The 20,874-nt window shown below is 52.4% G+C and overlaps 2 protein-coding genes across 2 annotated transcripts; one reads left to right on the forward strand and one right to left on the reverse strand.

Annotated features, from left to right (window-relative positions):
• The first annotated feature begins 392 nt into the window (after positions 1-392).
• Positions 393-7,247, forward strand: Polr2c (RNA polymerase II subunit C). The gene is made up of 9 exons (XM_055621190.1): positions 393-555; positions 657-706; positions 2,899-2,967; positions 3,089-3,141; positions 4,739-4,867; positions 5,174-5,225; positions 5,419-5,587; positions 5,704-5,778; positions 6,341-7,247. Exons 1-9 carry the CDS (start codon positions 470-472, stop codon positions 6,483-6,485), a joined length of 828 nt encoding a protein of 275 aa, XP_055477165.1. The 5' UTR covers positions 393-469; the 3' UTR covers positions 6,486-7,247.
• On the reverse strand, positions 7,196-19,220 carry Dok4 (docking protein 4). The gene is made up of 9 exons (XM_055621189.1): positions 19,052-19,220; positions 14,193-14,418; positions 10,688-10,795; positions 10,422-10,536; positions 10,051-10,170; positions 9,779-9,968; positions 8,906-9,044; positions 8,662-8,782; positions 7,196-8,567 (listed from the first exon to the last, which is right to left on the reverse strand). Exons 2-9 carry the CDS (start codon positions 14,256-14,258, stop codon positions 8,449-8,451), a joined length of 978 nt encoding a protein of 325 aa, XP_055477164.1. The 5' UTR covers positions 14,259-14,418; positions 19,052-19,220; the 3' UTR covers positions 7,196-8,448.
• Positions 19,221-20,874: the final 1,654 nt, after the last annotated feature.

Genomic DNA, 20,874 nt, shown 5'->3' on the forward strand with positions numbered 1-20,874 from the left:
ACTAGAATACTCACTCTTGTACATCAATCGTTTTACATACTGAGTCACCTTCCAGCCATTTTGTTTATGTACAGGCTTGTTCTTTTAAAAAGGCTTCATTGTATTCCTATGTATTTTAAAAATTATTTATATATGTGTGTGTGTGTGTGTGTGTGTGTGTGTGTTTAACCAAGTGTCCACCCATCTTTGCCTAATAAGTTATTTTTAGCAATTACAAATAACATTAGCCTGAATGACCCTGTACATGTATTTCTGTGCTCTGTGTCTTGGGGATTTCAGTAGCATTGGACCTGACGCATTTTGGCGCCAGTGTGCTTAGAAAACGCAGATCCGGAGAGTTCCGACCTCCGGTCGGCAGGTGGAGCTGCGCGCACGTCTAGCCGGAAGCGCCGGGTACGCCGCCGACAAACTGCTGGTGGCGGCGTAGGCGTGCTGAGGGTCTGACACAGGAGGCTGGTTGCGGGTCGCGATGCCATACGCCAACCAGCCAACCGTGCGGATCACGGAGCTCACCGAGGAGAACGTCAAGTTCATTATCGAGAACACGGACCTGGCGTAAGGCGGCGAGGGGAAGGGCGGGCGGCCGGCCCCTGGGGACCCTGCTCCCGGGGCTGTGGCTTCGGGGCCGCTCACACCGCCTGCCTTTCCTCCTGTAGGGTGGCCAATTCCATTCGGAGGGTCTTCATCGCTGAGGTGCCCATAATAGGTACGCGACCCTCCGCTCCGGGCAGGGGGCTGAGAACACTGAGGTGCTGCGCCCTGGGCCGGGGCTGCTCAGGCCCGCCTTGGTGCTTGGTTTCCAGCGCTGTCCGTCTACCCAAAAACCACAGAAATAAGACTAAACATCATTAAACTCCCGAGAGCTTTAGCATCCTCGTCCGTAAAGGAATCGTTAGCAGGTGATCTCAGCAGTTACCGAAGTCGTGTAGATTAGGCGCCTTTGCTACTATTAAGTCAGTGTTTGGTGCTGGTGGGTGTCTTTTGAAAGTGTATGTTAATTTTACAAAATAATGGGCTTCGTTATGACATTTTCATACACACGCTCACACATGGTTCGATTTGGATTGTATTCATTGATTTCATTCATAATCTCTTCCTTTTCTTCCCCTCGCACAGGTCTCTCTGGTCCTTCCAGATAGTACCCTATACTTCTTGTCCCTTTCTCTTTAAAACATTGTATTTATTTACATATATGTGCTTATCTCTGGGCTCAAGGGTATCATAGTGTATGTGTGGAGGTCAGAGTACAGCTTGTGGGAGGGATTCACTTCTTCCATCATATGGGTCCCAGGGATTGAATTTGAGTATTAAGGCTTGACAACAAATAAGTACCTTTACCCTACTGAACCATCTTGAAGGTCCTGACCTCTCCCTTAAAAAAATTAGATTCCGCATGAAAGAGCATATTTGTTATTAGGACTTCTACAAACGAAAAACTTTTGCTCTTTATAGTTGAACTGTGTGTGTGTGAGAGAGAGAGGGAGGCTGAGAGAGAGACTGAGACGATCACATTTTCTTTATCCATTCTGGGAGGTGTCTTAAGTGAAACTCTTATTTCTTCTGCATGTATAAATCATGGAAATTTTCAGGTGCAAATATGACAGGTGTCTAAAGGGAGTCTGAACCATTTTTGTTTTGTGTTGGTTTTGTTTTTTGAGAGAGGAAGGAACTCAGAAGGAGGGGGTGGAACCATCTGTAGACATACACACACGGTTGTTTTTAGAGACTGGGGCTTTTCACCTGTGGGGCAGGCTTTGGGAGGATTAGACTGTTGGGAAGTAGAGCAATGGCACTGGAGAGTAAGGCCTGGAAGCACAGAGTCAGGAAAGCTTGGATGTGGTCCTTGCTTGGGTTGAGGAGGTACTGCAGGCAGAGCCGTTTGGGCCTATCATTGTCTAATCTTCTGACTTCTTTCCCCTGTGTCCATGCCCGTTATTTGAGAATTGGGCTCTAGCACCATTTGATTTCTGAATTTCATTGTACATGCAGGTGTTTGCTGACGAATGGCGAGGTACATGTTTTCAAGTGAAACCTCTAAGCGTACAGTCCTGTGCTCCCAGGAATGAACTGGGAGGGATTGGGTTTTATTTTCCGTGTACTTTCTCTGTTGAAAACATCCAGTGAACGTCTGTTGATGGGAGTAACACTGACATTCTAAACGGGTTATCTGGTTATATCAGAAACTCTTGATTTTTAAAAATTATTTTTAACTGCGTCTCTGTGTGTGGGTTTTTACAGATGAATGTAGGTACTGGAGGAAGCCAGAGGTCTCAGATCCCCCTAGAACTGGAATTACGGGCAGCTGTGAGCCGCCTGACATGGGTGCCAGGAACCTCTTAACCTCTGAACCATCCCTCCAATCCGTATTTTCCCCCAATTTCTAAGTGCCCAAATAACTTTTGTTCTTGGGTTTGGTATTGACACAGGAAACACATTTAAAGTGCTCTTTAAGAAAATATTCAACTCCCTAAATACCCCACCACCACAATATTCTCTAAGTGAGTGTTTTTGTTGGTGTTTTGTGGCACCACCAAGCCCCATATCCATTTCACTGGATCAGCAAAGTGTTGGGTATGGTGTGTATGGTTTATTAAAACTAGATGCCTAAACTTGAACTGTCACTTTGGAGTTGGAACCTCTGGCAGCCTGGCCTGGGCTCCAACGTTGTAAGCACTGACTGGTTCATTCTTTCTTTCTTTTGTTTTTTGACATAGGGTTTCTCTGTGTAGCTCTGGCTGTCCTGGAACTCACTTTGTAGACCAGGCTGGCTTCGAACTCACAGAGATCCACCTGCCTCTGTCACTCGAGTGCTGGGCACTCAGTGATTGAAAACAATGCTTTAGGTCTGTACAGGAATCTGGTGGCTAGTCCTCACTCATGCTGTTTTGCCTTTTCCAGCCATCGACTGGGTTCAGATTGATGCTAATTCCTCGGTCCTTCACGATGAATTCATTGCCCACAGGCTTGGTGAGTGCTGCTGTTGAGGTGGAAGGGATCAAAGTAGCATGCTCCCTGTCCCCAGCCCCCATGACCTACTTGAGGTTCCTGCTGTTGGCTATTCTGCAGAGCATTTCCCTGTGTCTTACAGGTTTAATCCCCCTCACTAGTGATGACATTGTGGACAAGCTGCAGTACTCTCGGGTATGTGTGTTGGTGGGTAGACTGGGGGCACAGGAAGATGGGAGTGGGGCTGGGGCTGGTTCTCCCAAGAATCTTTCTGGATGGCTCCTTCCAGCTGACTGTAGCATAATCATTGTGGAGATGATGTCCTAATACTGTGGCCCTCGGTTCTGATGGGGCTTCAGATTGATTCTGCTCTCAGCACATCCAGGTAGGGAATCCGTGAGCCTCCCAAGAGGGGACACACAGCCGGGAGTGGTGGCACACACCTGTAATCCCAGCACCAGGGAGGCAGAGGCAGGTGGATCTCCATGAATTCTAGGCCAGCCTGGTGTACAAAGCAAGTTTTAGGACAGCCAGGACTACACAGAGAAACTCTGTCTCAAAAAACCCCAAAATGCTTTTTTTCTTTTAAGATTTTTTTTCACTTTTATTTATGTACTTACATATATGTGTGCTTCTTTGTATGTACAGGTGGGATGGAATGCTGGAAAAAGTCAAAAGAGAGCATCAGAGCCCTAGAGCTAGATTGCAGGCAATCTACATCCCAGATGTAGATTCTGGGAATTGAACTCGGGTCCTCTGCTAGAGCAGCAGGTACTCTTAGCAGCTGAACTACCACCACCACCTCCACCCTACTTATTCTTTTTGTTTTTGTTTATCTTTAAAGAGAGTATCACTGTGTAGCTCTGGCTAGCCTTAAACTGAAATCCACCTCCTTTTCCTCCTGAGTGCTGCCGTTAAAGGCGTGTGTCACTCAGTATGCCTGGCTGAGAAACATTAATAAGACAGCCGTTTATTTTTTTTCTCTGTGCTTACCAGGTGTTAATATTTTACTGCATTTGATTTATTTTTCATAAGCTGTTATTTTCCCCCAACCTTTTAGAAAATAAGTTACAAACCTCCTGACCCTTCTCTTGTAAATACTTGAGCACCCACCAGTATGCTGTAATGCTGTATGCCTGTACCCCCCATTTAGGAGGCCACCTGATGAGATATACCCTGTCCCAACACACAAAACACCCACAAAGAATGGCAAATGTTGAAAATTAAGAAAGCTGGAAGATGGGTGTATGCTAGGTGGCAGTCCGTCCTCCCTGTTTCTGAGTACGGGTGAAATTTTCCATAAGAGGTTCTGAAGTAAAGATTGGGTAGATGCTGCAGCACCTGTCTACAATACTACCATGTGGGAAGTAGTAACAGGAAGAGCAGTAGTTAAGATAAGTAGTTAAGTTCATCTTCAGCTGCCTCGTGACCCGCCCCAAGTAATCTAGAACTTGAAAGGCGTTTGTATCTGTTCTTTGCTTGTTGTATCTGCAGTAATTCCCAAGCTGGTCTGCGTTGGCAGAACTGTAGTCCCACTACAGCCTTGGTCCCTTGAGGCAGGCCTTTCTGGACACTGCTATAGCAGCAGTGTGCCCCCTAGTGGTAGCCTGCAGCAATGGCCTCGGGAAGGAAGTGTAGTTGCCAGCCGGGATCCAAGCTGTTATGAAGATGGTCACAGCCCAGAAGAGCCCAGGAATGTGGTCATCTTCTTGTCACAAGAAGAAACTAAAAGGAGCTGGCAGTAGAAGCAGGGAGTCTGGTCTACTCGTACCTTCTGCCCTTTCTGCCTCAGGACTGCACGTGTGAAGAGTTCTGCCCCGAGTGTTCTGTGGAGTTCACTCTTGACGTGAGGTGCAACGAAGACCAGACGCGCCATGTCACCTCTCGAGATCTCATCTCCAACAGCCCCCGGGTTATTCCGGTTAGTGCCCTGGCTCGCTCTTCTCTGCATGGCTCCAAGTGGGACAGATGGGAGTGGATCTTTGTGTTCGCCTGCCCCGTGGCCATCTGTAACTGCCACCTAGAAGTGCTGGCCCTGAGTTCAACAGAGCGTGTGCCACTGTCAGAAGACCCTTTCAAAGGCCATTGGCTGTTTGGACAACACTGCCACCTCCTCAGGCCTCCCTTCCCTGGCTTGACATATTATAGGCTGGATTTACTGGGAGGCAGTTGCCAGGGGTGACTGACAGGTGAGAGGCTAACACATGCTTGTTTGGGCTTCCTACAGGTGACTTCCCGGAACCGTGATAACGACCCCAATGACTATGTGGAGCAGGATGGTAAGGGGGAGGGGGGCAAACATGCTGGTGGTTAGACGCTGTGGAGATCAGGTGTACCTACCTCTTGAGCTGCCTTGTCACTCCTCTTTAGACCGTTTTGTCCAGGTGTGGGTTGTGCCTTCATTCAGTAGTTTAGGTTAGAGGTTGAGCACTGGCCTCTTGGTTCCTGGCTCACTCTCACCTCTCCCTGCAGACATCCTTATCGTCAAGCTAAGAAAGGGCCAGGAGCTGAGACTTCGAGCTTATGCCAAGAAGGGCTTTGGCAAGGAACATGCCAAATGGAACCCTACTGCGGGGGTAGCTTTTGAATATGATCCGGACAACGCACTTAGGCACACGGTGTATCCCAAGCCCGAGGAATGGTATGTTGAGTGGGGGAAAAGGGCACTAGCCATGGCTGTGGGGTGGATAGGCGCTCTGAGAGCCTGGCTAAGAGCAGAAGTAGTCACATTTGTGCTTCACCCGTGCTTGCCCTCAGGCCAAAGAGTGAGTACTCTGAGCTGGATGAAGATGAATCACAGGCTCCCTATGACCCCAACGGCAAGCCAGAGAGGTAAGGCCCAGGCCCTCTCAGGACTGTAACTGTAAGAATATAGGTATGGGAGGCTGTTAGGCAAGCTCACCACACCATACCCCATATCCCACCATGTGACAGGAGAGCTAACTGCCAAACATGTACATATCCTGAGTTGGTCTTCATCCCTTTCTGGTCACCATGATGAAAGAGGCGTTCTTGTTGCCCCGTGCTGTTTCTGGCCTGTCTGTTTAGCCTCAAGCCACAGCAGAACTAATCATAGCCCTACCTTAAAAAACTGCAGCCAGCATCATGTTTGATTTTTTTTTTTTTTTTTTTTTTTCTCTCTCCAGTGCAAAAATGCATATACAGTGGTTTTGGGTTTTTTACAACAACGCCCTTTTAAAGTACTATGGCCTCCTTGAAGAACTGCAGAGTGGGTCTGACCCCTGTGTAAATGGTTTTAGGGAAATTGTGGTCAGCTCTGTCCCAAGACCAGTGCCTTGTGGGAATAAAGTCAAGTCTCACAGGAGAGAAGGGAAGTCTAGCCAAAGCCCGAGCCATGCCTCATGAGAGCTCTCACCCGTCTCTTGTCTCTCAGGTTTTACTACAATGTGGAGTCCTGTGGCTCACTGCGCCCTGAAACCATTGTCCTCTCAGCCCTCTCTGGGTTGAAGAAGAAGCTGAGTGACTTACAGACTCAGCTCAGCCATGAGATCCAGAGTGACGTGCTCACCATAAACTAGCCACAGCTCACCTGCTGCAGAAGACTAGGTTCAGGGTGGCTGGGTTTCAGGTCTTGTGAGTGCTTCTGGTTTCTGGGCTCCGGACTGCACCTGCTCACGCTGCCTCCTAGAAGGTCATCAGAGAGATTGCCAGGGGCTCCACTGGTATTAGACAGGTTTTTACTAGGCGGTTAGCATCGCTGGCCCAACCTTGTTTATCATTGATTTACCTCAGAACCCCAGGCACCCCTTCCATCCTGTTTCCTAGCTCACTAGTAGGGTCTCCTCTTGCTTCTTAGTCGAGAGTCACTGAGCCAGACATCTGGTCACTCCAGCTTTTTAAATCTTTTCTACCCAAGGAAAGGAGTTTTCGCAGTCTTACCTTAGGCTTCTGGTAGGGCCGAGTGCTAGAACCTTTGTTGAAGCAGCCTGTAACTTCTCAGGTCCTCTACCCAGGGTCAGGGCCAACTGTCACCCTGGGACTAGTATTAGGCTCTGGTTACCCTCCCTGTCCACAGGTGAACTTGGTGTTTTATACTCTGCCATGACCTTTTTTTGTTGGGGCAGAGCGCCACAGGCCCCTCCCACATTTCTTTTCTCTTTAGTGACATTCAGGCCCTGCCTTTCGCATGTATCCAGATATGACAGGCCTGCGCATAGTGGTTTTTGGGCAGCGTGGAGGAAAGCACACACCAGCACAGAAGGAAAGGGTATTTATTGATCAACAGTACTTGTCTTTTTAAAAGTTTTTATTTTTGGCAATAAAGAGCACAACATAATCTCCTTCATGCGTCATCGTGCGGCTAACTGAGCCAGCTCTGCCTCCCTCCCGACAGTTTTGGGCCCATTTCTTCTACAGACTAGCTGACCTCTGGACGGTCATTTCCTGGGTCGAAGTCAGAGCTGGGCTGGCTGTGCCACCTCTCTGGCTCTAGGGGCCCTCTGGGAGGCTGGCTCCCTTGTCATCATCCTGCCACAAATGTGAACAGTGGTTATTTACAAGGTCTGTTCCCACAAATCAGAACCCTAAAGTATTAAAAAAACAGAAACACGCAACAAAAGGTTTGATGTGAATAGAAAGATAGCCCTTCTGCACGGTAGTCAATAAATACCAGCACTAGAAAATCAATTGCTTTAATTGCGTTTCAGCAGGGAACCTCAGCACCTTGTGGGGAGATGGAAAGCTCTTGCTTTTGGAATCTGGCCTGAGGTGGCTGGCCCAGGGCAAGGGACTATACCCCTGGTCAGTAAAAGGGAGCAGAAAGGTGCTCCCCACAGCAGTCCTGCCGCAGACTTCGGGCTGGCTCCAGCCATCCTCTACTGCTGAGGTAATGGGCACCACATCCGAAGACATCTTCAGCCTATTGAGCAGGAAGGAGCCAGTGCAGAAAGTGCATTTTAAAACCAGGTGGCACCTCTGCTTAAAACTCCCAAGTGCAAGGCTACCACGTGGTACAAGAAGTTTAGGTCCTTCCTGTGTCACTGTAGGCCCAGAGGACGTACATTACCTGCTATCTTGGCCCTTAGGCTACTGAGGAAGAGCCAGCAGACAGCAGTCTGATTGTCCCCCTCCTCTGACCCTGGCAGCTCAAGCAGTCTTGGCAGCAGGAGAGTTTTATCACTGAGGACAAGAACTGCTGCTCTCATACTCAAAAACAGTCTTGACCATGCCTGGTCATGGAATTAAAAACTGGTATGTGTTGGTGGAGAGGGATGGAGGGAAGCCTCATTTATACAGGATATGTCATAAGCCATATATATTAAAACCATTAACAGTATATAGTCCCATGGTGGCTCTAGCCCCTCATGCTCAGGTGGTGGGGCCAGCCATGTGCTGAGGTCCAGCCTCACCCTTGAGGGCAAGGAGGGACAGCTTGCTCTCCTCTGGCTCTTGGCCAACAGCTCCTTGAGGCTGTCCATGGGCTGCTGCAGCTAGCCTTCCAACAGGTGGCCCAGCAGTCATCAGTTTTCACCAGTCCAGCTGTCACTGGGAAGGGGTCTTGGTCTCACTACTGTCCTCCTGCCTGGGCTTTGGCTTAAGCAGGATGAATCTGTTCAGGAGGTCTGTTTCTGAGCTGGCCTGGGCTGCCCCATACCCTTCACCTGTGGACAGAGATGCAAGCTCAAAATTTGATGCCGACACCAAAGGCCCTTGTCCAGAAGGCCTTCCCAGGGATGGGCCTCAGGAGTGACTCACCGTAGCTGGAAGCTTCAGCAATGTTCTGAGAACCTGTGATGTGGTGCCAGTACGCGCTACGGGGCAGCATGGCAGTGGGCGTGCAGGGGTATGAGTAGTGCTCGGTGCCCTTGTTCAGCAGCTATGGCACAGAGAAGGGGTCCCCTCTGTTAGTTCTGGGGACACTACTGCCAGCACAGTAACACACCTGTCAACACGCTGGTGGAGACTTCCCAGTGCCCTGGAACAACACCCACTGCCTTACCCTCACGTTCTTCTCCATTTCCAGCAGGACCCGCTTGTGCTGCTCGGCGATGGCCAGGGTGGCACTGTGAACCCGCTGGTAAATCTGCTCCCCCTCCTGTGTCTGAAAGGTGTAGAGTCCTTCTCCAGCGTCACACATCCTAAGGACACAGGTAGCAAGGTTTCAGGAGTTCTGGTTGTGTGTGTGTGTGTGTGTGTGTGTGTGTAAATTCCAAATGCCAGCTGTGGTTGAGTTCTACCGTGTGCCTGTATCTTGTCTGTCTGTGTTCCAAATACCAGCTATGGTTGTACCAAGGCCTTTGGGAACAGGACAGTCTTGGTCTGGGTGCTTGGCCATAGTGTACATGGGCTGAGTGGTTACCACATACCCAGTGGCAGTTTGAAAGCTTCACACAAATTACCCGACTCTGCTTTTCCACCACCCTCTGGCTTACACACTGAACAATTTCCTCACACATTTTAGAGGAGGAAACTAACGTATCCAGGAAGAGTAGCTCAGCTAGGGTTACACAGAGGGTGCAGAGCTGAAGACTAAGCAAGCAGGGAGAGTCCCAGTCAAGTGCCTTCCCTAGCCATACCATCATTCTGTCGGGCTAGGTGCTTCCTTATTCCCCCGTAAGAAACTGGTACTGAGGCCACAGTTGAAAGCTGCCGGCAGTGGCTGAGCCAGAGAGCCGGGCTTTGGTGTCCAGCTTCACCAGCCCTGCCTGCCCTAAGCTAATTACTTGAGGCCTTGAGTTCCTCATCTGTAAAACTGAAGCATTATGTCCCCCCTGGGTTGCCATGCTGGTGAATGAATGTGCCTGATGCCATGCAGAGAGCAGGCTCCCTAAATGGCCATGGAGGGACAGGGTGGGAGGAAAGAGGGTACTACCTGCCCGCCTCAAAGGTGAAGCGTGTGGCATCTCGGCCATAACGGCGCAAGGAGCAGAGGGGCCACGAGACGAGCTTCACGCGGGGGTTGTGTATGTCCCAGAGGTAGATGTTCTCGTGGGTGATCTGCAGCTTGCACTCGCCATACACGTCCAGGTTGGGGCAGGGCAACAGGAAGACATTGAAGCGATCTGCGGCAGCAGAGGGTGACAGCTGGGCTAACTGCGGCCCCACCTGCCCCGGCCCCACCTCGAGACCCAGCGCTAGCCTCACCTGTCTGCTCACATTGTACTCCTGGGGCCAGGAGGTCAGGTTCCCCCAGACTGATGTCATTGAGCCTTGACCCCAGACATTCCACTGACAGTGTCTTGTACCACTCCTCTGCCTCCAGCTCTAGAGAAAAATAGCACTTCATAGTTCCACCAGCTCAGACAGCCCACCCAGTCTGCCCTGGCTTGAGTCACTGCACCTTACAGGGAAGGCAAGGCTCCCTGCCTGCCCACCTCCACCTGGGGACCCACCCCTCCAGGGCACACCTCTCCCACCCTTCCCACCAGGGGTGGCCTGCTCTGTTATCCCCGGCCTGGACCACACTGTTACCAGGCTAAGGAGACCAGTTGGAGCCTGCAGCCCTGGGGCCTCACCTGAGTCACAGGTGAAAGTACGAGCCGAATCATCAGTGAATATGATGGCCACCGCCTGCCTCTTGGTCTCCTTGGGGAGCCGTGTGACACACTTGACGTTGCTGATCTCAGTCACCTGGGGGGACAACCCAAGAGCCTCAGCCAGGCAGGGGCACTCCACCCTACCTCCCATAGCTGTGCTCCCCAAGGAGGGTACTCTCAGACCTCAGGACTGCGAGAGTCATCTTTGCTCACAGGTGGGGGGAGCTAGGGCCCAGGCCCCTAACCTTGGGGCAGCCTCGGAGGCACACTGACTTCTCATCAGGATACTTCTCCAGCCGCTGGGGGCCCTTGCTGGAAGATTTCCGAAACACCAGCCAGCACCTCCGGTAGATCTGTGGATCAAGAAGCTGATAGTCAGGCTATTGTTGGACCATGACCCCCAACAATGCTGCCCTGAAGTTACCCCAGCCCCCTGAGGGAGCAGTACCACACCCTTCCCTGGGCCCTAGAGTAGAGAAAAACTGGGGATGGTAGCTGAGATAGCAGCCACTGGAGGGACAGCCCTCCCCAAATGGCCAAGGTTGGTGTTCACGATCAGCTCTGTCGAGCCATTCTAGGATCCTCCATGTGCAGAACATGGCTCTGTGTAATGGAGCATTTGTGGAGCGCTTCCTAGCCATACGCTGGGTGCTGGGACTATTCCATGTCAGGGTCAATCCTGAGGCGAGTTCCACTATTGCTTCCATTTCAGAGACAAGTGAGCTATGAAGAAGGCAAGTAGGAAGGACCTAACAAATGGTGGGGCTGGAGTTAAGACAGGATTGACAGAGACATACCCATTACCGTAGGACAGAACCCTCTGGCCTACAGAACCCTGGTCTCCCAGGGACAAGAAGTGGCCCCTTGCACTCAGCCAGCTTATGCATCATCGCGGCCCTGTTCTTGGGCCCAGGCAAAGCTCTAATGTGAAGGGCATCACTCTTCCCCACAGGGATTCCCCTCATCACTTAACCAACAGTGTACCACGGGTTTTTCATGGGGATCGGAGGCCCAGGAGGGTAAGGGGACAGAGCTAAGAACCAGCTGGGTCCTACAGCACAGTATCTTCCCTTTGTGGTATCTTGACCATCCCAACCACTAATGTGCTATGCTCTATGCCACTGAGATTCTTCAGAGACAGACACCATGAAAGGCTGTCACAGCACCACCATATATTGCCATATGACCTCTCACAGAGCTTCTCCCTCCTGCAGGCTCCCTTTAGCTAGGCTGTGATGGATTTACCAACTCCTGCCAGCAAGCTTCAAGTCTGTCGGGCCTATTTCCCAGGCATCTCTGTGCTGCTGTCATTGCAAATAGGAGGGTCCTGAAGGGTGCCTGGGCTGAGCAGAGAAAGGGAGGAGACCACTAGTCACTGGCCAGCCCAGCTACCTTTTCTGCCCATGCCAAAGGCGCACCAGACCTTAGGCAGGCAGATCACAGAGCAAAACGGACCTAGATAGTCCTTGTCTCTGCAAGTCCCTAGAACTGGGTCACGTAAAGCTCCCGTCTAGGACCCTGGGAAATGTGTCTGCACCTGCACCTCTGTGGCTTTTGGGCCACAGTCCCAAGGGCTCACAGCCATCTTAACTACTTTCTCTGCCTGTGCCAAAGGTGCACCAGGCCTTTGGCAGGCAAATCAGAGCAAAGTGGACTTAGATAGTTCTTGTCCCTAGGGCTGGGCCACTTTTAGCTTCTGTCTGAGACCCTGTGAAACATGTCTGCTCTTGCACCCCTGTCCCTGGCTCAGCCCTGATCTGCCCACCTGAGCCTTTTTAAAGCAGAGACCATGTATTCCATCGTCTCACACCCCTTACTTATATCAGCTAGCGATTACTGACAGTGACGCTGACCGAGTGAATGTGAAGGACAGGCAGGTGGACAGCCGGATGAATGGATAAATGAATGGGTGAGAGCTGTCCGAGCGCCCCACCCCAGGTCCTCAGCAGGCAGCAACATGGGAGGCCTGGGGACCTGAGCACCCGGGTTGCCTGGTTACTGGATACACACTCACACAACCCCAGGGAGCCATGCACTTAAGAGCTCTCTTCACTTGTCACAGGTCTTTGATCAGCACTCTGCCAGGCTCTACTCTGCTGAGGGAGGGAGGGAGGGAGGGAGGCTCTGACAGGTAGGAAGAGAGCTACATCTCTTTTCCATTCCTTTCAGCATACCCCTAACCCTGATCTCTGGAGACTGCACACTGCCTGGAGCAACTGCAAAGCCCATCCTCTCACATGATGGCAGGGTAAGCTCAGGTTTGAAGAGAGTAGAACTCCCTGGATAGAGCAGACACTGGTCTGGGCCACTGGCCACACCCTACCTGGCAGTTCCTCCCCCCTGGTCTGTCCACCTCTCCACTTGGGGTCGGGGAATCCTCCTGGAAGAGGTTTGACACTGATGCCACATGACTACCCTGTAGCCAGTGCTTTCCTGGTAAGCCCTGCTCTGGACAGAGCCTTGGCTCTACTGGCCTCTGGGGACTTGCTGGAACTAAGCGTGAGAATAAGGAATGGTGGCAGGAATGAGGCCCCCATTCCCGGGCCTCTTGGCCTAGCCTTTGCCTTGCTCTTTGTTCTGTCTTGCAAAGAGCAGGGTCTCTGCCAGGCTTGGGCCAGTGAGACCCCAAACATGCCCAGCAGCCCTGCCTCAATCCACTGATAGCCCAGCTGATGGCAGTGGGACTGCTGGCCCTTGCCTAGACACAAGGCAGCTCCAGAAGCGCCCCAGAAGGCCAGGAGGAACAAGAACTACCCACCTCCAAGGTGGCTCTGAAGAAGACAAGTGTCCCTGGGCATCTCATCTGCAGGCCAGCCCAGGGAGGGAGCCTTAAACCTAACCCGTCAAGATAGGAGTCTTCAGTAAAAGAGACTTGGGTCACCTGTCACCAGGGCTTTCTTTCCTGCTGGGAAAAGCCCCTCATTGGAGGTAGGGGAACATAGCTTCAGAGGGATCCTGGGGCCCTACTCATGCCTCGGAGGGATTTTCCTCAGCTGGAAACCTCTATGGGGTGGTGAGAAGGGGTATGTGCCCCTCCAAGCCCCAGCTCAGGACTGCCACCACCAACTCTGAGGAAAGCAGCGTGTCCCAGAGCAACAGCAACGGCCATTCCACCTATACAGCTGGGAAGTGTGAGCCTCTCCAGCCTCTGCCCCTGATGCCCCTACCCCTACCTCCCAACAAGCCACTCTTCCTTCCAAAACAATTCTTCACCATCCCAAACAACCGCCTAAAATATGAGTGCAGGCTCAGAACACACTGAGAAGCAGGCGTATGTTGGGGGGGTCACCTTAAAGAAAAGAGAACAAGAGAGGTAGGGAGCAAGGCAAGGAAGGCAGGAAAAGGGGGTTGGGGAGCAAGGGGAGGAGGCCCAGGAGCCAAAGCTGCTCTCTCTGACAGCTTCGCTCCCTAGTCACTCCCGCTACCCTGCTACCCCGCTACCCCGTGGTGGCTGCTGCCTCCACTGCTGCCAGCGGCCACAACTTCAACAATAGCAGGGATGCCTCTGCCAGCCTGTCAGCTACCACTACTGGTCCAGTGGCTGGGATGCCAGCCAGCCCAGCTGGGGCAAGAGATGCAGTAGACAGAGGCTTGGCCAGCCACATGCCAGCCAGCCAGTGTTGAAAAAGCCTCAGACCACAATCGCACAGTACCCAGTGCTGGCGGGCAGCATGCCCCCACACACCATGCCTCCAGACCCGTCCTCAGTACTGTTTATTGACAAGGGCCCCCCCGCCACGGGTGGCTCACCCCGAGCTTCCTGCTCTTCATCTTCACATAGCCTTGCTTGATGATGTCGTTGAAATTGGTCGCCATGGTTGCCCCACTGTCTTTGGGGTGCCGGCTGGGCTGAGTCCGGGGAGGGGTACCCAGGTGGTGAGCCCAGGTGGCTTGGTCTCCCCGGATCACCTGTTTGAGATACTCCTCACCTCCCCCGCCTCAGCATTGTTCTAGCAGCTCCTTCGCCCAGCTCCTGCTGGAAACCCAAATGACAGGGAGATTAGAGCCAGTGACATCTTTCTCTCCCCCTGGCTGTCTCGTTCTTTTTTTCCTTCCTATTCCCACACTCCTCCCTCCCTCTGCTCGCCCGCCCTTCCTCCTTCCCTTCCTCCCCACCCCAGGACGGCAGAACCATTCAGGAAAAGCGAGGTGGAGGCAGAGCAGGAAAATGGTCCAGCCCAGTCCCCTCCCTCAAGGCTGGGGCTGGCAGTTAACCCCTTCGTGGGATGGCTTGCTCCCGTTCTGCTTGCTGTCCAAGTGAAGGCAAAAGAGAGGAAGGAAGGGAAGTAACAGGCTCTAGTAGCCTGGCCCCTCAGCTTTGTAGCACTTGGCTATCATTTTACTACTTTGGGGCAGACTTAGAGCAGCTTGCCAAAGCACCCCCGCTCCTGGGTACTGGGGTCCCAGAGGAGAACTTCCAGGAAATGGTGAGGGGTCAGGAGATGGCCCAGGGTCCTCCATCTACAGAAGCCAGCACTTCCAGGTTAAAGACAATGCACTCTGTTGGTCTCACAGACCCCCAGGCTCTCTGCCTGCCACACTACACCTTGTTCTCTCCAGCCCTGGTGAGAGGCTGGGAGTCACCACTCAAGCCATTCAGATCCTGTTCCTGACCCCTGGACTCTTAGGCAGCTCTTCTGGGTACTGGGGTTTCCTGGGCAGAGTCCAGGGGGTGGGGCTCTGGGTAAGTCTGAGGAATGTGTGGGACTGAGTTGTGGCCTCTGAGGAAGTAGACACTTACCCTGGCCTTGGATCTGGGAGGAGGCCAGCATGAGGGTGGGGACAGAGTCCCAACAGGCCACTTGGTCTGGCCAAACCAAGCAGTGTTATGTCCTGAGCATGGGCAGGCATTAATTATAAAAAAAATGATCCAGGACATGGGACATAGCCTAAGCAGTTCAGAAAAAAATGGGAGTAGCAGGGGGAGAATTGGGTTCACATAACAGACCCAGGCAGTCTTGGCCGTGACTCAATCTAACATATGTTGGAAAAGAAAATTGCCCAGAGAGAGTAAGCCACCAAGCTTAGGTCACACAGCAAGCCCAGGACACAACCAAAGATGAATGAAAAGCTCTCCGAGTGGACCATTGTCCAGCCCCCTTTGGCTTCCCGCCACCATCTAAGTGTTCTCTGCCATGAAGCCTCCGTAGTTAGGGTTGTGATCCCCATATGACTCCCCACATCTCCAGGGTCACTGGACGATGCAGCAGCATTTCTGGGGTCAGCTGGGCATCTGTGATGCCAGGATGGGGCCCTAAGGCAGGCGTGCATTTCAATCTGCCAGCAACTTGGCATTAGTTAATCTCCTGGAGGCCTGTCTATTGAGTCCCTAACAAGGAACAGATGGGGTGCCCCATTGGGTACATGCAAACAAGAGGTGGGGCAGAGGGGTTCCCTCTCTTTTCCGCCTAATCCCCTTAGCTATCCCAGCTCCCAGGTCCAGGATGCTCCCACAGGGAGTGCTCTGCCTCTTCCAGGTCTAATCCTCCACAGCCCTGTTGCACCTGGGCTCTGGCAGCCAGAGAGGGGTCAGTTTTCCCAGCTCTGTCTCCACCACCTGCCTCTGGGGTTGTTTTGTCCCCAGAACAAGTCCTGAAATTCCCTCCAAAGATGACTAGCAAGGTAGCCAATGGCAGTCAGTCCCTAGCACTGAAGGCTAGAATCTGCCTACAAGAAGCCACCAGACCCTGAGTTCACCTAAGGTGGCCCAGACAGCAGGGAGTATGATTCTAGTAGGCTGTGTGTAGTCCCTTAGTTTTCACATTAGTTTTTTTTTTCTCCCTCTCTCTAAAGGATGTAATGATAAATGTCTGTAATCCCAACACTAGGGAAGTAGAAGCATGAGGCTTGCCACAAGTTCCAGGCCAGTCTTTTTACTTTAAAGGAGGAAGTGAAGCCAAAAGATAGCTCCATGCCCCAGACCCTCCTGCCCAGTCCATGCTATAAGCCCACTACAAACCAGCCTCCAGAGGCCCAATGCAGGCCACTTCTTGCTGGCTCCATCGGCCATCTCCCTTGTACAACCCATGGGCCAATGGGCCAGCAAAGTTTCAGAGCTTGCTTCCTGCTGTGTCTGTCCAAAAAATACCCAGCCCTAGAACCACCGAAAAGCGACATTTTGGGGGAACCTAAGACCTGGCAGCCTTCTCTGGCCTCTGGTCTCATTCAGTTCCCAGTTAGGTTGTAGGTTCAAATACAGGCCCAGGGCACAAAATGGGCCTGGAAAGGAGCACCAAGAGAGGGATCCATAGTTTTGACAGAGCCATGCCCACCTCCTCCCCCAGCCAAGAAGGAGTACATGGTCTTAAACAGAACGCAATTCCCAGCCTGCCCTAAGAAGGTCCTTCAAAGGTTCATTAGGCAAGAACTAAGGGCAATGAAAACACCCCTGCCCATCCATGACCACCACTAACCTCTCACAGGCCTGCAGAGGGACAGATCCCTCCAAATGTGAGAGGACCTGAGGTGTGGTACCCTTACCTTTGGGCATGAAGCCCTTGAGTACTGTATGCTAGATGGGCTAAGCTGAGTTTCCAGTAGCCATTCTGATGGTTCTTGGGGATAAGCTCCCCTACAACACCTCTTCTCTAGTCCTAGAGGGACAGTAGCTGCCCTGGGCCAGGCCACCACAAACAACCAGGCTGGACAAAGCACTGCTGCCTGAGGCCTCCTGGGGCCCTCCCTACCCACCTGCCCCATGGGCAACAATGAGTGCTCCCTCCCAGAATCCTGCCTGGAGGCTTTGGCTCTAGAACAAACACCACTGGCTGAGCCTGAGTCCTGCCTGCCTAGCCAGGCTGCCCCACCCCTGACAGACCAGATCTTATCAAGGCTGCAAATCAGCCCCACCTGGACACCAGCTCATAGGCATCTGTCTGTTTTCACCTCACAGCAGAGATTTGATTGGAGGTGAGTTGTCTCCTGCATAGAGGACTTTCCCCATTATCTACCCAAGTGGCCCTCTGTGGTTGCCACCAGGGGCCAGCAGGGTGCGCTTCCACAGACTCCCATGCCCCAGAAGGTACGTCCAGGGAGAGCCCCAAAGACCAAATACTAAACTGGACAGAGGACCATCAGGGGTCAGGACATCTGAACACTCATGGTCCCCAGCAACACGGTCCAATGCCAGACAAATGCTGTCTGTCCCTCCCAGGTACTCTGCCACCTCTCAATATATAAATACCTTCTTGGGAAAGCTCACTACACTTGCTTTTTCCTGCCTCTAACACAATTCCCTCCCTTCCCAAGTATATTCCACTGCCTCGTCCTGATCTCAGCTGAAAGTCTGCCTCCTCCCAAAGGCCCTCCTGACACCCCAGCCTTGCTAATTAGCTGTCTTGCAACATCCAGTCTGTCACACATCACTATGAGATTTTCTTTCCTGTTCCTTCATCTGTCAGTTGGCCATGTAGAGACACCCACAATGACAGCTCCCAAGCCCCTTCTATGTAGCTATAGCTCCATCCCAGTGACCAGGACACTGGGAGAAGACAGAGTAGGAGCCCAGTCTAAGGAGGGACACTAATTTTATCTAGGATTGTCTCCATCCTTTCCCCTCACCACCAGTATCTAGCTCTGCTTCCTGAGTGTGTGAGTAGCAGCAGGCTCCTACTTCCCTGCCAACTGGAGGGACCAGCAAAGTCCAAAAGACCAGGAGAAACAGCCCAGTTCACGATCCACAGTTTCGTTCAAAGCTGCCTCAGGGGACTTATGCTGCTGCTGACACTGTGTCTGAGCCTGGCTAGGGGCCCCACCTTGGCTGGGGTTGTTGGATGAGATCACACCCAGCCTGTTGCCCTGCCCAGGAGTACCCAGCACCCAGGCACAGAGACAAACAGAGCAAGAGGGACACAGCTCCCGGGGACTCACCTGGGATGCCTACATAGCAGTCACATTTCTCTGAAAAGGGCCAGCAAAGACTGTGCAAGAAGCACAGCCCCTGTGGCCTGCTGGAATGTGCTGGAGCTGACACCCGGCCCCTGGCTGCCCTGTCTTATCAAAGCCCTCCACCCAACCCTTCATCCAAGTGCCTGGCAACAGTTATGCTCCCACGGCTCCATGCAAGCAAGCTGCACAGAACCCCTGTCTGAGAAAGGCTCCGCTCCCATCCGTCCTTTTGCAGTGACAGAAATCAGTTAGCTGTTTCGGAGGGAAGAAAGGTGTACAAGACTCCCAGGGCCGGAGGAGAAAGGTTTTAGGGCAGAAGGCTGCTGGCCCGGAAGACTGCAGGCCGTGTAGGCAGTAGGGAGAAAGTGTCTCTTGGAATTTGGGGAGCAGGAAGGCGAGGAAAGCTGCTTCCGGGGAGAGGCTCAGGGAGCCGGGGATCTGGGTTTCTCTGATGGGATACGTGGAGGGTGCAGGTGAGGTACGGTCTTCCCTGGGCTTCCCAGAGATGGGAGCTGGGTGGGGACGGCTCAGTAAGTTTCAGGATCCCTCTGGTTTCGAGGGGCGCGTCTGAGTCCTCCTCCCTTAAAATAGGTCGCTCCCATGGCTGGGAGAGCCCGCAGGTTCCGGAGGTGACCGAGGGCGCCCCAGGATGAGAGTCGCAGGAGTCTCACGGCTCGGTGAGGCCTAGGGACCCCTTCCCCGCTTCGCACTCCTCTATTTACCTGGGCGCCGAGGCCCGGGCCGGACACGGGACACGGGGCGGGCTCATGCCCGCGTCTCGGCGCGGCCCGGCAGGGAAGGTGGGGTGGCGGCGCGCGGAATCGGCTGTCGACTGGAGTGAGGCGCAGCCGCCAGCTCGGGATCCAGCGGAGACCTCGGAGGTAGCTGCTTCTGCTGTTCCACGACGCCACGCCCCTTGAGGCCCCGCCCCGAGCCGCCCTGGCGCCACGCCACGCCCCATCGACACGCCCCCCGCCCATCCCTGGCGTCTGTGCCACGCCCCGACGGGAGACACGCCCTGTCGCGGAGTCCCGCCAACGCCGTATTACTCCAAACTGCAGGACAGAAGTTTCCCCGCCGGCTGCCTAGTTCTCTACTCACTGCTAGTACCCACCTCAGTGGCACCAGCTCCTCCCTGTGCTCCAAAACCCAAACCCACGTTGCCTCGCGTCTGCTGAAGGCTGAACCCCGCATCAACTCCCAGTCTTTGAACCTCACCTCCCAACTTCAAGAGTCAATACTCTTCTACCTTCTTGTCTAGTGACTCCCTTTGCTACCGCCCAGGCTTGCCCAGGACCTGCTCACTCACCTGCTTTCCCCTCTTTATTTTTTGCTTACATCACACTTTATTTTTTACTTTATTTAATTAAATTTTTTGAGACTAGGTTGTGTGTGTGTGTGTGTGTGTGTGTGTTTCCAGATAACTAATTCTTCATCTTGTATTTTGAGACAGAGAGTTCTACAATTTAAGTGACATTGGTTGGCCATAGGCTTTAGGATCTGTCTGTCTCAGCCCCACATACTGGGATTACAAAGCATACACCCATCTGTACCTGGCTTTGACACGGATGCTGGGAACTCACACTGACCCGTCTCCCCAGCCCAGGGTCTTTGTAGCCCAGGCTGTTCTTGAACTTACTGTGATCCTTCTGCCTCTGAATGCTGGGTGGATTCAAAAGCATGGTCTTGAAACCAGAACTTTGGGTGTTATCATAAGTCCCATGCCCCACTCCAGACATGTGAAATCAGAATTTATGGCAGAAATCTGTTCAACATTTCTCCAGGTGTTTCTGTCAAATACTGACATGGGAAGACCCCTACTTTAGGCCATAAATACAAAGCAAAGCAAGAGGCTGTAACTGAGGGCCTGAAATCCTGGGAAATGACAATGCACAAATCTAACCTGTGAAATATTAGCCTGGTGCTCCAAGGAGCTAGCTCCCAGGACCCACACACAGTCTAACCCCCGCCTTTGAAGCACCAGAGACTCAGCCCTGTCCAGTGAGGCAAAGGGTTTATTTATTTTTTTTGTCCCCTTAAAATGTTCCAGGATTGTCACTGACGTGTGTGTTACCTGGAAGCTATTGGGGCTACAGGACAAGGAGGTGGCTTTTGTCTTCCTCACTGCTAAGCTGAACCTCCTGACCTTTTCATGACCTCGTGACCTTCCCATGCATCTTCCAAACTTGACCCCCTGCTTTACTTCAAACAGCAGCTCATAAAGTCCTCAGAGCCTGAGTCATCACCGGGAACTGCTTTCATCCCCAGACCCTGTTGGAAAAGTTGAATGGCCACAAAGAGAAAATGAGTTTCTTTAAAAAAGAGGCTTCTTGGGAGGAGGGCCTCCCCTATCAGTGGACTTAGAGAGGGGCAGGGAGGAGATGAGGGAGGAAGGGTGGGATTGGGAGGAAATGAGGGAGGGGGCTACAGCTGGGTGACAAAGTAAATAAACTATAACTAATATAAAAAAATAAAAATTTAATTAAAAAAAAAAGAAAGAAAGAGGCTTCTTAGCCTGGCCTGGTGGCACAAGGCTAGAATCTCA

The sequence above is a fragment of the Psammomys obesus genome, unplaced genomic scaffold, assembly GCF_907164565.1.
Source record: "Psammomys obesus unplaced genomic scaffold, mPsaObe1.curated_primary_1811, whole genome shotgun sequence".
Taxonomy (NCBI): domain Eukaryota; kingdom Metazoa; phylum Chordata; class Mammalia; order Rodentia; family Muridae; genus Psammomys; species Psammomys obesus.